At 34.1% G+C, this 14,723-nt stretch overlaps 1 protein-coding gene across 1 annotated transcript in view; it reads right to left on the minus strand.

The window, feature by feature from the left end:
* Positions 1-200: 200 nt before the first annotated feature.
* The window catches only part of atp6ap2 (ATPase H+ transporting accessory protein 2), a 38,374-nt gene continuing 23,851 nt past the window's right edge, over positions 201-14,723 (minus strand). The window contains exons 6-9 of the mRNA XM_073045549.1: positions 12,342-12,395; positions 9,272-9,421; positions 1,567-1,686; positions 201-1,319 (exon numbers count right to left, since the gene is read on the minus strand). Coding sequence (XP_072901650.1) covers positions 1,125-1,319; positions 1,567-1,686; positions 9,272-9,421; positions 12,342-12,395 — 519 coding nt within the window. The 3' untranslated portion in view covers positions 201-1,124. The remainder of the gene's footprint in view (positions 1,320-1,566; positions 1,687-9,271; positions 9,422-12,341; positions 12,396-14,723) is intronic.

The raw sequence follows: 14,723 nt of genomic DNA on the forward strand, positions 1-14,723 counted from the left end.
AAAAATTTATGTTTCTGGTGATTACTGCTTATATGATAATATGTGCCTGTGATGTTGTAAGTTTTTCATTATAGCTGTCCATGTACAGCTTTGACTAAAATAACCAGATTATGGTGCACCAACAATTTCTATACAATAAAAAGTGAAATTTGTTAACTTAGAAACTTGTATAAACTAGATTATATGGTTTAGCCAGTAAGTTCACACAGAAATTTCTTTATTAACATTATGTAACAGACATTCATAAATAGCAATTAATCACTTTTACATTATGTAGCTTTGAATTAGTGGAATACAAAATGCTGCAATGATCACAGACCACAAAAATAATACACCATTCAAAAATACAATCATTTACATCATACCACATTCACGAACTATGAAAGTGAAGTCTTGCAGTGCATTTGTGGCTGAAACTTGCAAATCCATCCATTACAATTAAACAGTGAAAATGACAAAACAAATCAAATGCAAAGGCCATTTACAAAGACAAAAACAATGGAAATTAAATACTTTTATGTATTAGAACTGAAGAACAAGTTTATCTCTTGGCTCACAACTGTAGAATCTGTATTTGAGCAGAGTAACATTAACTGTAAAGGTAAAATTTAACTAGCTCATTAAATGGTTAAGTACTGACTAAATTGTGATAAAATCATAAAAGTGCAGAATCATACAAGTTATAGGCTGATTTTTAAATCAAGTTTTGTATGCTAAATTTTTGTGTTCCTAATACATTTAGCTGAAATTCTTTGCAACATGTTTTATTTTGGTTACACGGAACATCAGGTATAATCAATTTCCACTATAATCTGCAGTAATCCAGGTTCAGTCAAAGCATTCAAAATCTAATCCTCCGTGATTTTACTTCCAACCTGTATGCCCTTCTTCCCACCATCACAATGGAAAAACTATCAAGATCATTCATGACCATCTAATTTCATCAGAGCTGCAGAAAATAGCCACCATATAACAAAAAGATATTTTAACAAACTATTGTATGTATTACTCAATGAAGGAATACTCTTCAAGAAAGAACACATTCCAATTGTGTTGGTTTTCAGTTTTTTTCCTAGAATTTTAGAAATTTACATTTTCACTGACTTTTTTGATTTTGAAGTAACTTATTCCATTTTAATTCGTTGACTCGTCATTCTATAGATAATACTGTCATAACCAGGATCCATGTTCCACAGGTTATAGGCAATGATGATCACAGATAAAGCAAGGGCTATCATCAACCAGAGGATAATATTGAACACAACAGCATAGTTATAGTTATATTTGTAGGCCAAACCATAGGGACTGCCTGGGTTGCTCTACAAAAAAAAAATAAAAGTAGGTTAATAACATGCCATTGTTGTTATTAAACAAATTTTGTTCTTAAGCAAAATCTAGCATGCATTTAAGCAAACTGTAACCAGAATTATTTCGATGTTTTTAAACATGTGTTTAAATATGCATGCTCTTCACAAAACAAATATTGTCACTATTTCTTTATCAGATATGAATTTAAACAGTATGAAAGTAATTTGACTGAGGGAATAATTTGTACACAATACTTACTATGGATGGAGACTCTAGGATAGAGCGAGTTTTTCTTATCAGAGGAGCTTCAAACGTCTTCACAGTCAGTAACTCAATCAAAGCATTTTCATTATAAATAGAAAACACATCATCTGCAAACTGAGATAAATACAAGTTACTCCTGTTTAATCATCAGTAAACTACAAGTATCTAACATTGTATTATAATGTACTGTAGTCACACAAATTGAGGGATTTTTTTGCTTCTGTACACAATGCTGGCTACTTTTGGAATTTAAAGACAGAAACTAACAACCACTTTAAATTGCTCTTAAGCTCTATTTTTTAAAAAATAGTAGAACTAAATACTTGACTGTAGAATAAACACAAAGTATCACAAAGTGCCAAGTGCCATGCCAACAATGCTTTTGAAATTAATGAAATGATATTGGAAGAAATCTCCACAAGATGGGTTACAGTTCAAAGAAGAAATCCCAGAGAATGAAGCCATGGTTGTATCTTGGTGAAATGGAGGAGAAAAAATTTAAAATTGGAAGATATTTGCAGGGTTAAATTACACAATTAAAGACAACTAATGGTTTTAGCAAATAACTTCCAAGTTTGAAGATTAGAAAAAAGGACAAGAGGCTAATCGGTCAGCACTTGGATTAAGTATTATTGCAAAATTGCGCAAGAAAGTTTTCTGCTGGAGATGCTTTATGGTAGGGGTGGAGAATGGCAAAGCAATAGAAATGGAAGTAGCCTGAACAAAAGTTGAGAACTAAGTTTCAACCCCACATCAATGTTCAGGTAGGGGAAATATTAATGGAGTATGTGAACCTGTCTAATTTAGTCAGAAAAGGGCCAAATACTGATTCTTGGGAGGATTTGATCTATTTTTGAAAGCAATGCTATTGCTGGAGATGTTCTAACCACAAATACAATATTAAAATAGAAGCATGCAAGGGCAGTTCACTCAAGAATATTGTGATCCAAATACTGTAGACATCAAGGACATGGAAAGCATCATGAGCAAATCACAGGACCATTTTGCACGGCAATAATCAGATCAATACTTTGTAAGATCTATTTGAACATTTTTCTTGGTGATCATTTCTACACTTTTTCCATGAATATCCACAGCAAGAAAACACAGCAAAAAAGTCTATTTTAGTGCATATGGTCATAGTGCTACTCAACTGTAGCAGTGCTGCTTTTGCCAGTTGGTCCATTAACTGAGTGGTTGAAGGGATGTAGTTGCTCTTAAATCTGATTGTGTGGTATGTAAGGTTTCTGTACCTTCTTTCTGGTAGCTGTGAAGAGATGGTATACCTAAGAACATGGGGATCTTTGATTATATGTTGGCTTCTTGAGGCCCAATTGTGGGAAGGGGTCTGCCTATGATGTATTGGGCAACAATTGGCCATGAAGATCTTTTAAATAATTATTTGGATTTCCTTGTGTTTTAAAGATAGATTGGACAATTTAAAGATGACAATTGTTTTTCTTTTGTGCAAATATTTCAAGAATTGTTTTGGATGTGCTTTTCTTCCCTTATCTAATATTATGAAGGTTACTCTCAAATTGAAGGTCGTTTTGTTTTACAAGAAAAACACTATCCTTCCAAGTTAATTATATTGAGATATATGTCAACTGTAATGAGATTTAAGTTCGGTAGAGGGAGACAGATTACTTTTTATTTTTTATTACTTACGTAGGTGGAGCTGTATCTACATCTATGCTTTTCTTGGGGCTTGCGTCGATTGATATCGACTTGTTTCTGGGCTTTGTAGTTTGGGTAGGTTTTTCTTATTTTATCCCCATTATGGAATCCTGGAGCATACGCTAATTATTTTTATTGTAGTTCATGTCCACCATTTTCGACCACCTTATCCTGACATGCGTGTAACTACTCTTTTTAGATACAAAGTTTCATGATGATATCTAAACAGTTAAATGTTTTAACTTGGAATGTTCGCGGTTGGAATCATCCTATTAAGCATAAGAAAACATTTAAAGTTATAAACTGATTCCACCCTGATATAATCTTTGCTCAAGAGACGCACATCAGGTTATGTGATAAGAATCGATTTTTTAAATTTTGGAACGGTCCTCAGTTTCATGCAAACTCCCAGAGTAAAACTAGAGGTGTCTCTATTTTTATTGATTCCAATATTCCTTTTAACCAGGAGGATATTATAGCCGATATTAATGGTAGATTTTTGATTGTTAAAGGAATAATTTGTAATAAGAAAATGGTTTTGGTTAATATTTATGGACCAAATGTTAATGATCCCTCATTTTTAAAGCCATTTTTGTTTTATTACCTGATTTAAATGAATATATGTTATTAATGAGTGGTGATTTTAATACTTGCTTAAATCCTTTAATGGCTAAGTCATCATCCAAACATCAACTCCCTAATCATTCTGCATCACTTATTAATTCCTTTTTAATTGATTATGGTTTAATTGAGGTCTGGAGGCATATGCACCCTAGTGATAGAGAATACTCTTTTTTCTCACATGTTCTAATAAATATTCGAGAATCGACTTTTATAGTCGACCCTCGACTTTTATCTAATGTTCAGAAATGTGAGTATGATGCGATTGCTATCTCTGATCATGCTCCTTTAAACTTAATATTTGAATTGAAAGATGTTGTTTCTACCAGACCATTTTGGCATTTTCCAGAACATTTATTACAAAGTTCAGAATTTGTTGAGTTTATTGAAACTCAGATAAATGAGTTTTTTCTCTTTAATAATATAGGAAACATCTCAAAGTTAGTAATTTGGGATACATTAAAAGCTTATTTACATGGTCAAATTATATAATTTATAGCTAAATTGAAGAAACAAACAAGAATGTAATTAGATAAAATCTCTAAACAAATTAAAGAATTAGATAACTTCAATGCAATCTCTCCAAAAGTTGTTCCATTTAAAAAAGAATTACAATCACAGTATAACTTATTACTAACATATCCTATTGAAGGATATTTGCTTAAATTTAAAAGTCAATTTTATATTTTTGGGGATAAAAATAATAAGCTCTTAGCTTCCCAATTAAGAGCAGTTAGAGCTAAAAGACAAATTTTAAAGATTCGTAAAAATAATGGAGATATACTAAGTAATCATGAGGATATTAATAATTCTTTTCAAGATTTTTACTCTGATCTTTATAGATCTGAATTTCCTGCAGATTCCTCCAAAATGAAGGCTTGCTTTTTTTTAAACATAAGATTAAATTTCCACAAATTTCTGATGAAGATCAACAGATGCTTGATGCTCCAATTACCGAGCATGAAATTCAGAAAGCTATTTCATCAATGCAATCAGGTAAAGGCTCCTGGACTTGATGGTTATTCAGTGGGATTTTACAAAAAATTTGAAAGATTACTTTCTACGTATCTTTCGGAAATATTTCATGAATCCTTAGCAAGAAGGGTAATTTACCTTCTTTTTATGAAGCATCTATTTCCTTAATTCTTATGAAAGATAAAGATCCTGTTGAATGCTCATCATATAGACCTATTTTGCTATTAAATGTGGATGCAAAAATTCTTTCTAAAATAATGGCCAATCGCTTGGAAAATATTTTAACTAACTAAAATCATCTCTATGGACCAAACGGGCTTTGTTAAAGGCCATTACTCTCTCTCTAATGTTCAGAGATTGATGAATATTATATATTCACCATTATCTAAGCAACCTCAATGTGTTATCTCTCTCAATGCAGATAAGGCATTTGATAAGAGTTGAATGGCCATATTTGTTTAAAGTATTAGAAAAAATTGGTTTTGGTAATAATTTTAATAGATGAATTCAAATGATCTATAAGAACCCTATTGCCATGGTCATTACTAATAATTACAGGTCTTTTTTTTTCTCACTTTCTTATAGTACTAGACAGGGATGTCCATTAAGCCCTTTATTATTTAATCTTGTATTGGAACCTTTAGCTATAACATTACGTGAAGCTAAAAACAGTCATGGTATTTCTATAAATGGAACCATACATAAGATTACTCTCTATGCAGATGATCTTTTGATTTTTATTTTGAATCTTGAAGAATCAATTCCTAATCTTTTGGAAACACTTAAAGATCTTGGTGAATTTTCAGGATATAAACTTAATTTGAATAAAAGTGAATTGTTTCCATTAAATGCTCCTGTTAGTATATATAATGATATTCCTTTTAGAATTGTTAATACATTTAGATATTTAGGTATTATAATTACTAAAAAATAAAGATCTTTATAAAGCTAATATAGTTCCTTTAACAGACTCCAGGAAACAACTATTTTCTAGATGGAATCTACTTACTCGCTCTTTAATAGGTTGTATCCATGCTGTGAAAATGATGATTTTACCTAAATTTTTTATATATTTTCCAAAATATACCTATCTTATTAAAAAAAATTTTGATCAAATTGACTCTCTTATTTCTTCCTTTATTTGGAACAATAAGAGACCAAGAATTAACAAGTATCATTTAAAAAAATCCAAAAAAGATGGTGGACTTGCACTTCCTAATTTAAGATTATTATTGGGCTGTGAATATTAGACAATTATGTTTTTGGTTATACTGGCTTGATAAGAGCCAAAAGCCACTATGGGTTGATTTGGAATTAAAAGCTGTTAAACAATTTCATTTAACTTCAGTATTAGGAGCTCCATTACCTTTACAGCTCTCTAAAATCCCAAATTTAAATCTTTACCCGGTTATTAAATAATCCCTACGGATTTGGGTTCAGTTTCGCAATTTTTTAAAATTTTAAACAATTTAAGTTGTCTAGTTTTTTTATATCGAAACTTTTCATTTAAACCTTCAATAACCGACCCCATTTTTCTCCTATGGAGAAATAAAGGGATCCGTTCTATTACAGATTTATTTTGTGATGGTCGATTGATGACTTTTGAAGAGTTAATTAACAAATATTCTCTCGCTCATATACATTTTTTGCAATTTTTTCAGGTTAGACATTTTTTACAACAATATTTACCTAAGTTTCCATATTTACAAGATTCTGATTTGTTGGATACCATTTTGAAGTTGAATCCTTTAGTGAGAGGTTCCATTAGCAGAATTTATAATTTATTTTTGTTACAAAAAGAGAACCTACCACTAAAGATTAAACAAGATTGGGAGAGAGATCTTAATATGACCTTTGTTAATGAAGATTGGGTTCGAATTTTGAAAAACATAAATTCTTCTTCTATATGTGCCAACCACTGTTTAATTCAATTTAAAATTGTTCATCGTTATTATTTAACAAAGGAGAGACTATCTAAAATATTTCCTAGTATAGACAACTACTGTGATAGATGTAACACTGAAGTAGCTACTTTGTCACATATGTTCTGGTCATGTTCTTCATTAAAATTGTTTTGGAAATCTTTATTTTCTACAATTTCTAAAGCTCTGAAAATTAATTTACAACCTAATAGACTGACTGTTCTATTTGGAATAGTTCCACATCATATTCAGGGTATTTCATCTTCAGATCAACATGTAATTGCATTTGTTACATTATTGGCAAGAAGGGCTATTCTATTAAAATGGAAAGATATCTCTTCCCTTACATTAATTGAATGGTTTTCTCAAGTAACATTATGTCTCAGTTTGGAAAAAATTAGAAGTAGAACTTTTGAACCCCGATTTGACTTTGAGAGAAGATGGGATTCTTTTGCCAAATATTACCATTTAATTTGAATTGTTCTATATTGTTTCCTTCCAATTTTATTTTTTTTTTAAAATATGAATTGGCGTTTGTTGACTCTTTTTCTTTATACATTTAGATGAAGGTTAAACGTATTGCTCTGGGGGGTTGATTCCTAATAGTTTTTTTTCCTTTTTTTTGTAGTTAGTGGGGTATTTTTTCTTAGTTAGACAGGGTTTTTTCCCCTTCTTTTTCCTATATATAAAAAATGTTTTTCCCATTTTTATATATTACAATCAGCTTTTTTTCCTTCAGCTCTATTAATTGTATACATATTAATTTGTTGAAGTTTTGTATCATTCTACAGCTGTAAAAGATTATGTACCAATAAAAAGATTCTAAAAATTAAAGTGCACAAACCATATTGAGCTGCTAATTGTTCAAACAAAAATAACACAAGCCACACGAAGGATGTTGATATCCACTCACTCAATACTTCTTCCTAGTTGGCAGCCACATTTAACAGTCATTTACTTAAGTCTAAGCCAGGACCTTTTTCCAAAAAAATGAAAGCGGTTCCATTTATCTGTCCCAAAGTTACCATATACATATAGCTGGAAAACAAATTCAATTTTTGCCTCTCCTGTTTTCCATTGACAGGTAAAAATCATAATAAAGTGTAATTTCCTGACCTGGGCATTTCTGGAATTTTCTAGAGAGAATAAACAGTAGCTTAAGGTTGAACGTTTCCTGCCTGTGCAGTATTGGGCTTTTGCAATTTCCATTATCCCTTACCATTTCAGAATATGCATCATTCTTATTCCAAGGTTCAAGAATACTATCAGAAAATGTGTACATATATTTTTCAGCAAGTTTGTTTAAATGCTATTTTAGTTGTTATTGCCTAATCTGCAGCTAAAATGAGATATTAGATAGATAGATAGATAGATAGATAGATAGATACTTTATTCATCCCCATGGGGAAATTCAACTTTTTTTCCAATGTCCCATACACTTGTTGTAGCAAAACTACTTACATACAATACTTAACTCAGTAAAAAAAAATATGATATGCATCTAAATCACTATCTCAAAAAGCATTAATAATAGCTTTTAAAAAGTTCTTAAGTCCTGGTGGTAGAATTGTAAAGCCTAATGGCATTGGGGAGTATTGACCTCTTCATCCTGTCTGAGGAGCATTGCATCGATAGTAACCTGTCGCTGAAACTGCTTCTCTGTCTCTGGATGGTGCTATGTAGAGGATGTTCAGGGTTTTCCATAATTGACCGTAGCCTACTCAGTGCCCTTCGCTCAGCTACCAATGTTAAACTCTCCAGTACTTTGCCCACGACAGAGCCCGCCTTCCTTACCAGCTTATTAAGACGTGAGGCATCCCTCTTCTTAATGCTTCCTCCCCAACACGCCACCACAAAGAAGAGGGCGCTCTCCACAACTGACCTATAGAACATCTTCAGCATCTCACTACAGACATTGAATGACGCCAACCTTCTTAGGAAGTACAGTCGACTCTGTGCCTTCCTGCACAAGGCATCTGTGTTGGCAGTCCAGTCTAGCTTCTCGTCTAACTGTACTCCCAGATACTTGTAGGTCTTAACCTGCTCCACACATTCTCCATTAATGATCACTGGCTCCATATGAGGCCTAGATCTCCTAAAGTCCACCACCATCTCCTTGGTCTTGGTGATATTGAGATGCAGGTAGTTTGAGTTGCACCATATCACAAAAATAGTAAAAATAGTAAAAAGTAAAAATAGGTTTAAACCCATTGGTAGCCAATTCTAACACAAATACAAGCTAGTATTAAAATAGATTATTCTAGTAGTGCATTTAATTTCATGTCATTCTCTGTAAAAAAAAAAGGTTCAAATAATGCTGAAAGCAACCCTTCCATAAACAAAAAAAATCTCTGCTGTTACCAGTGTTGCAATTTGATACTATCTACTAAAAATATCAAAACATTCTTAACCCCTAGCTTGCTACAAGAAATGGAAGTGCAACACTGTCAATATTTGTATATATGACAGATCACTGATTGCTAGCCCCAGTAATTCTTTTTTACCTTCTGGATGACAGAAGCCAAAATTGTTGCAGCATCACGAAACTGCGGGGAGTCCTGTCCATAATGTTTTATGATCTCTTCCAGACCTGCCAGCTCCAGTGAATAAAGGTCAGGTGAATGGTCTTTTGCCAAATGTTTGTGAACCGATAGCTGCAGGAATATTTTACATTCAAGGTTATTTTTTTTTTTTAAGTACCCATTATTGCAAAGCTATGCACTGCAGCCAGAATATGTGGGTATTAGCTTCACAATAAGGCATATAGGTTCTGAAAATCCACTTTTGAATTTCATGGTATTAAACTTGAAACAGCAACATTTTTTTCCCCCCAAAACCTTCCCACACTTACATCCCACCAAACAGCACCAAAAAAGATCAAAGTACTTTCAAAGACATTGTAGGAGCCATACATCTATTTTCTGCCTGTTCAAGCCATGCATCTATTTTCTGTCTATATTGTAATCGTGATGAGTTTAATCTGTCACATGGTTGGGATGTAGTAGAAGCAGAGTATATTCGTGCTCATGCTTTGTTAGTTGCTTAGTCTAATGCAGAGGAGAATAGCCATAGAGAAAGTTTCTTTTTGTTGACTGCTAATTGGGACATCTGATTTGAATGCTAAGATCACAAAATCGCTAACAAGAGAAAATCTGCAGATGCTGGAAATCCAAGCAACACACACAAAATGATGGACTGAAACACTGACTCTACTCTTTTCCATAGATGTTGCCTGGCCCGCTGAGTTCCTCCAGCATTTTGTGTGTGTTGCTGTATCTCTAATTTAGTTTCATTAGTTTCTTTTCCATCTCTGGTTTTGTAATAAAGGATCGAAAGTACCTTTTTCAACTTTGGAACTTTATTATTTTGGAAGTGTGTCATACAGTGTCAATCTCTTGGCTTAATCTCTCAGAGGTTTTGGTTTGTTTTTAAAGTAACTGTTACAGACATAATTAATAGGTGACAGGAGTTATGAAAGCACATTAATAGAAAAATGATGGTGTGGAAAACTTTCATCTGAGGTCAACAGCTCCAAGAGGGACAGTAAAGAGATGAGTAGACACTATAAATGTTGAAGGATATGGAATTACAATATTAGAAGACAATAAACTAATTTACAGTTCAACATTTTTAAACAATTTTTATGTACAAGACCAAAGCTCAGAAGAAATTTTGAACACTTTAAATGAATGCAAATAATATGACAAGGATGAATTAACAGTATAAAAGGAACAAAATCAATTCAACATGTCACTTAAAGACAAGTAAAATATTCACAGTTCACTGCTTTGCATGCAGGCTGTGGGATTCCTCGCTTAAAACTTAGTAATTTTTATATTTAAGGCACTTAGCAAAACTTACCTCTGGTTTATCCTTGGCTCTTTTGGCTTACTGTATTTTGTTCGATAAAACTACTATACAGAACCTTGGGAATTCTAACAAATTATTAGGTGCAATACCATTGCAAGTTATTGCCATAAACAGGAAGAATTGAATGCAATTCTGTATTTTTTGTTCTCTTTTTAAAATATATTCATGAAAAGGAACGTAGGTTGCAGAGGCTGAGGCAGCATTTAAATTGCCCTTGCAAAGGTGGTGCTGAGCTGCCTTCTTGAGCCATTGCAGTTTGTGAAGTGTGAGTATGCTCATAAATGCTATTAGGGAGAGGGTTTGAGGACTATGACCCAGTAAATGAGGGAATTGCAATACACTTCCAACGCAGGATGATGCACAGATTGAAATACAGTTTCAGGTGGCAACCCATGCTTTTGCTGCCCTTGGCCTTCTAGCTGATAAAGATCATGTGTTTGGAAGACGCTATCCAAGGAGTGTTGGTGAGCTGCCACTGTGCTGCAGTGGGGGAATGAGTGAATGGCTGTGATTAGCATGCCAAACAAATGGCACCCCATTATCAAAATAAGGGTCCTGTATAGTGTCGAACTTCTTGTTACTGAAGCTGCACTTATCCGAGCAAGTGGAGAGTACTTCACACTTTGACACGAGCCTTGTTGATGGCATACAGGCTTTAAAAAATAAAGAGGCAAATTATCCAAGATTCCTAGCCTCTTCCCTATTTTTGTAGCCATATTATGTATATAGCTAGTCTAGTTCAGTTTCTGGTCAATGGTAGGTAGCCTTCAGAAAGTGGGGGGATTTAGTGGATGGCAATAACATTGAATGTAAAAATATTTTAGCTAGATATTTAAAAAATTGAATACCACACAGTATTCATTGTCTAAGCCTTGCTGCATTTGGGCATTTAGCTGAGGATTGCTTTAAAGTTGCAAATGGTGCTAAACATTATGCAGCCATCAATGAAATATCCCTACTTCGACCACATGAATGCACCAAAGGAAGGGATTAGGGTGGAGTGTAGATGAAAATACAGGTGATGGATAAGGTGCAGATTTTGAAATGTAATGCAAGTTCAACAGAATGCATCATTTTAAATATGGCCTAATGCAAACTCAGCTGCAGAAAATGTTTACAACAAAACCTGAAAACCATTTTAGTCATTCAGTAAATTATTCAATCATTCCAGAAGTTGGCATAAGGTCAAGACAACTGCAACAGTCACATGGGGCATCAATTTGTTACCATGGATCTATTATGAGTAAGATCAAATCAAAGCACAAATAAGCATAAGCAGAAGAGGCAAAGGAAATTACTGTAGTGTTAACCAAACAAACAGCAAGTAGTAATTGCTGGAGATCTGTGGGCTGTAAATATGAACTGTCATAAGCCAATTTTTTATAAATGTAATTGCTAAACTTTGCAGGAAATAAGGCTAACTTCACAAACAGATGGCTTCATGTTCAAGTTAGGAGCTTCCTGTGCCTCAAGAATCAACCGTGTTATGAAGTTACTAAATATTGCGCTCAGTTGACAATGATTGCTCAGCAAAGTGCTGACAGTAATACGCCTCACTTGTTAAGCACCTGTAAGTTTTTTTTAAAAGACTAAATTTAAAAATGCTAACTTACTAATCTTTTAACCTGCTAAAAAGGTTTGAATGAAAATATTATACCCTATATGGAATAATTTTTTTCCAATATAAAGTTGTTCTTAACTCACCAATGCAGAAATATCATGAAGAACTTGCAGTTCAGAAAAGAACAAAAGATCAACCTAAAAATAAACACAAAAAGCTTTTAGAATACATAGGGTAGTGGTGCACATGATGTACTCTACAAAATGGATGAACGGTAAAATAAAATCCAAAATACTTTACCGAAACCACAGCTCCAAAACAGCTATCTGAATATGCAAATAAGGTACATAAAATATCTTCTTATGGGCTTAAGTTAATAATCTGTAGGTCTACATCTTGAGCTGCATTGGCATATTAACAGTCATACAGCGCAGAAACAATCGCTTTGTTTCTCCATAGAAACATAGAAAATAGGTGGAGTAGGCCATTTGGCCCTTCGAGCCTGCACCGCCATTCAGTATGATCATGGCTGATCATCCAACTCAGAACCCTGTACCTGCCTTCTCTCCATACCCCCTGATCCCTTTAGCCACAAGGGCCATATCTAACTTCCTCTTAAATATAGCCAATGAACTGGCCTCAACTGTTTCCTGTGGCAGAGAATTCCACAGATTCACCATTCTGTGTGAAGAAGTTCTTCCTCATCTTGGTCCTAAAAGGCTTCCCCTTTATCCTTAAACTGTGACCCCTCATTCTGGACTTCCCCAACATCGGAAACAATCTTCCTGCATCTAGCCTATCCAATCCCTTTAAAATTTTATACGTTTCCATGTCTTGTATGATTGGGACACTTTACCTTCAAACATCTCAAACCATCTTACCTAGTATTGCCCTTAAAGGGGATTCATGTTCAGGTTACAATTTAATAACTCATATTTTGCTATCATAAATAAAATGAATCAGTATTTGCCATCACAACTTATTGAAACTAGGACCTTTAGGTTTCTGTGCATGTAGTTTAAACGGAAAAAATTCCAAAGTTGCTATCAGTGATTTGATATTCACGTTCATGGGACTTATTTAAACTGAAAATCTTTTATAGCATAAGATCTGAGCTGTTAATTAATTACAGTAGTCTCCTTAACCAAAATTGGATAAACTTGCCATAGAGGGCAAATATTCACTATATTGGTTCAATGGATTGCAGGCTTGCCATAAGGGAAATTGATCAGTAGAGTAACAGTCATTCTCTGGAGTTTAGAACAATAAAAGGCAACGTCATTGAAACTGAGCCTACGTAGTAGCTTCAGTTATGGGTAGGCCATTTAATCACAAGTAGGAAAACCTCATTTGGAACCTTTGCATCTCTATAATGGAAAGGGCTGCAGTGACTCCAACACTGTTTCAAATAGAGATCGACAAATTCAGTGAAGTTAAGATATGGAGAGAGCTCCAAATTAAAAGATCAACCATGATTTTGATGAATGATGGAGCAGGCACAAAAAGCAGACCAACTTGCCCCATGTTTTACTAATGCTTTATCAATTATTACAGCTTAGCGAATTATCTGGCCCTATAACCCGAAATAATTCATGAGATCACGTGTTTATAATGCAGCTTTTATTAGAGTCATAGAAAAGTACAGCACTGAAACAGGCTCTTCAGCCACATAACCATGTTGCTAGGCGTAGCTCAGATGCCATCTACAAATTTGCTGATGATACAACCATTGTTGGTAGAATCTCAGGTGGTGACAACAGTGCATACAGGAGTGAGATATGCCTACTAGTGGAATGGTGTCACAGCAACAACCTGGCACTCAACGTCAGTAAGACAAAAGCTGACTGAGGATTTCAGGAAGGGCAAGGTGAAGGAACACATACCAATCCTCAAATGGATCAGAAGTGGAGAGAGTGAGCAGCTTCAAGTTCCTAGGTGTCAAGATCAGAGGATCTAACCTGGTCCCAACATAGTCATAAAGACAGCAAGACAATGGCTATACTTTATTAGATAGAGTTTGAAGAGATTTGGCATGTCAACAAATATACTCAAAACTTCTACAGTTGTACTGTGGAGAGCATTCTGACAGGCTGCATCACTGTCTGGTATGGAGGGGCTATGGCATAGGACCAAAATAAGCTGCAGAAGGTTGTAAATCTAGTCAGCTCCACCTTGGGCACTAGCCTACAAAGTACCCAGGACATCTTTAGGGAGCAGTGTCTCAAAAAGGCAGCATCCATTATTAAGGACCTCCAGCACTCAGGGCATGCCCTTTTCTCACTGTTACCATCAGGTAGGAGATACAGAAGCCTGAAGGCACACACTCAGCAATTCAGGAATAGTTTCTTTCCCTCTGCTATCCAATTCCTAAATGGACATTGAAGCTTCGGACACTACCTCACTTCTTTTAAACACACAGTATTTCTGTTTTTGCACATTTTTAAATAATTTATTCAATATACATAATTGATTTACTTGTTTATTTATTGTTTTATTTTATTATTATTTTTTCTCTCTGCTACATT

This window comes from Hemitrygon akajei, chromosome 5 (genome assembly GCF_048418815.1).
Source record: "Hemitrygon akajei chromosome 5, sHemAka1.3, whole genome shotgun sequence".
Lineage (NCBI taxonomy): Eukaryota > Metazoa > Chordata > Chondrichthyes > Myliobatiformes > Dasyatidae > Hemitrygon > Hemitrygon akajei.